This window comes from Octopus bimaculoides, chromosome 19 (assembly GCF_001194135.2).
Source record: "Octopus bimaculoides isolate UCB-OBI-ISO-001 chromosome 19, ASM119413v2, whole genome shotgun sequence".
In the NCBI taxonomy this organism is placed as follows: Eukaryota; Metazoa; Mollusca; class Cephalopoda; order Octopoda; family Octopodidae; genus Octopus; species Octopus bimaculoides.
Window position 1 is genome coordinate 7,343,178 of NC_068999.1, and position 2,421 is coordinate 7,345,598.

At 31.6% G+C, this 2,421-nt stretch overlaps 1 protein-coding gene across 1 annotated transcript in view; it reads left to right on the top strand.

Annotated features, from left to right (window-relative positions):
• The window catches only part of LOC106867241 (pyroglutamylated RF-amide peptide receptor), a 173,343-nt gene extending 170,973 nt beyond the window's left edge, over positions 1 to 2,370 (top strand). Inside the window, exon 7 of the mRNA XM_052974678.1 lies at positions 472 to 2,370. Within this exon, the coding sequence (XP_052830638.1) occupies positions 472 to 1,011 (540 nt within the window). The 3' untranslated portion in view covers positions 1,012 to 2,370. The remainder of the gene's footprint in view (positions 1 to 471) is intronic.
• Positions 2,371 to 2,421: the final 51 nt, after the last annotated feature.

A 2,421-nucleotide genomic window follows, 5' to 3' on the forward strand; every position in this document is an offset into this window, starting at 1 on the left:
TATATATATATATATATAAGGTAATTTGTCCGAAATGTCGAAGTCACTATTAGTAATATTCATGTTAAAATGTAATAAATATGTACGCTACGAAAATTACTGAGTAATCCGTCAGTGTAATGTAACATCTGATTATAAGTGGATAGGAAATGAGACATCAGTATATTCTCTCTCTCTCTCTCTCTCTCTCTCTCTCTCACACACACAAAGAGAAAACCATAAATTTCACATAGGGTTCATAATTTAATTACATTCAATAGCTGTTTCACTAAAATAATGCATCATGAAATGTATAGATATTTAATTGTGATACATAAAGAATTACAATGAACTTTATTTAAGTGAACCTCACCAAACATACATCCATATTAGCACAAACATACAGAACGCTTGTATACATTTATATGTAGGGAAATTTGCAAGCTGTGCTAAAGTTATTTTGTGTTAATTACGTTTCATTTCTCTTTGCAGGTTGTTCAAATGTTGGTTACGGTTGTACTACTTTTTGCGATTTGCTGGGGCCCGATTTTGATCCAGAATGTTTTAACTGCCTTTGATGTGATTGATTCCTTACATATTGGTTGGTTGAAACCAATGAGACAAGCATTTTTCATCATGTCGTATCTAAACAGTTGTGTAAATCCTGTCGTGTATGCGTTCATGTCGAAAAACTTCCGGGAAATGTTTAAACTGGCAATTTGTTCCTGTATACGAGGCAGCAAATATGTCCGTCATTATAAATATAACCGTGCTGTCTCATTCGACACGCGTACGAGTGCTTTTAGTCAAACTCGGAGCGTTACAATGGATGTCAAAACCGATGATGACGTAGAATATAACGAAAATCGTCTGAATGTTATAAATAGGGGTTACAACTCCTCACCAAGAGGGAGCCGAGATGAAATGATGGAATTGCGACAAGGCATGTTGGCCAGTCCTGTATCATCACCAAAGTTCCAAGATCAGAACAGTAATGCCGATACTAAACTTTCAGAGACATGTCAACTGTAAAAAAAGAGAGAAAAAAAACAACAACCGAAAGTAAACGATTCCTGGTTTTTATACAGAGGGAATACAACCATTATTTCTTTGTCGCAAAGCAATGAATGCAGTTGTATTCGTCTATCATACCGTTTCGAGAATTGTCATCACCTATATTCTGTTTAACCGTCGTATCAGTTGGTATTCGGTTTCATTATCAGTCATGAAAAATTGCCAAGGCAAGACGGATGAATAGTCATCTAAGCCATCTAACATGGTTGTGCGATTGAGCTCACGAAACTGAATAATGTGTGAGGTTAACACAACTGCTATCAAGTATTTGGTTGCGTACATTTTGTTTGTGTCTCTAGTATACATTAAGAGAAGAGGCACATGGAAGATATCAAATGAAGCGCTGTGCGGGGAAAAGCAAAATGGAACGTCAAGAAAATTAAAAGTAAAATCAACAAAAATATAGCAAAAATATGATTTGTACGGAGAAACGTTGCAATGTTTTTCTAAAAAAATTTTGAATCAGTGAAAACAAAGATATATTTCCGGCAACAGCTTTTTAAGGAATAACGTTCCTCGAGATATGTATGTCAACCTTCTACTTCGGCACTTGGAAATGATTTGGAAACTAAAGAAATAAAATAACAAAAATCAATAAAAAGCGTTTTTTTTTCTCTCATAGCAGAGATAATTGTCAAGTCAAGTGGGAGGAATATCCATGTTGATCTAAATGGGAATAATACGAACTCCGTACTGTGAATATATTCGGAAATAACGAAGGAAAGAAAAAGACAAAAAAAAAAAAGCAAAAGAGAAGTAAACAATAAATTAATCAAATATAAAAATCAAAGCAGATTCCTAAAAGTATATATATTTATATAATGGCAGCAAGTAACAAAATGAAAAAGAAAAGCAGACGCAAGAAAGAAAGAATCATTATTGAAGTTTATAAAGTTCAATAATATTACATTTTGTTTTATCAGGACATATTTTACTTGAGCGCATATGTATATATATATATATATTATATATATATACATGCAGATACATGTATACATATAGATGTATTTACACACACACATATACATATATTTATAAATATATATATATATATATATGTGCATATGCATATATACTTATATATATATTATGCATCAGATTGTGTGTGTGTCTGTGATTATGTGTATATACGTATATATAATTTGTACATTGTATTCACACGTAAATATTACAGTTTTATGCAGATTATTCGAGGGGAGATTTGTAATTCTTTGGTAGTTAGATATATATCTACATATCTGTTGATGAAAGTGTGTGCGTGTATATATATATATATATATATATATATGTGTGTGTGTGTGTGTGTGTGTGTGTGTGTATATATATGTATATATATATGTATATATATATATATATATATATATATAT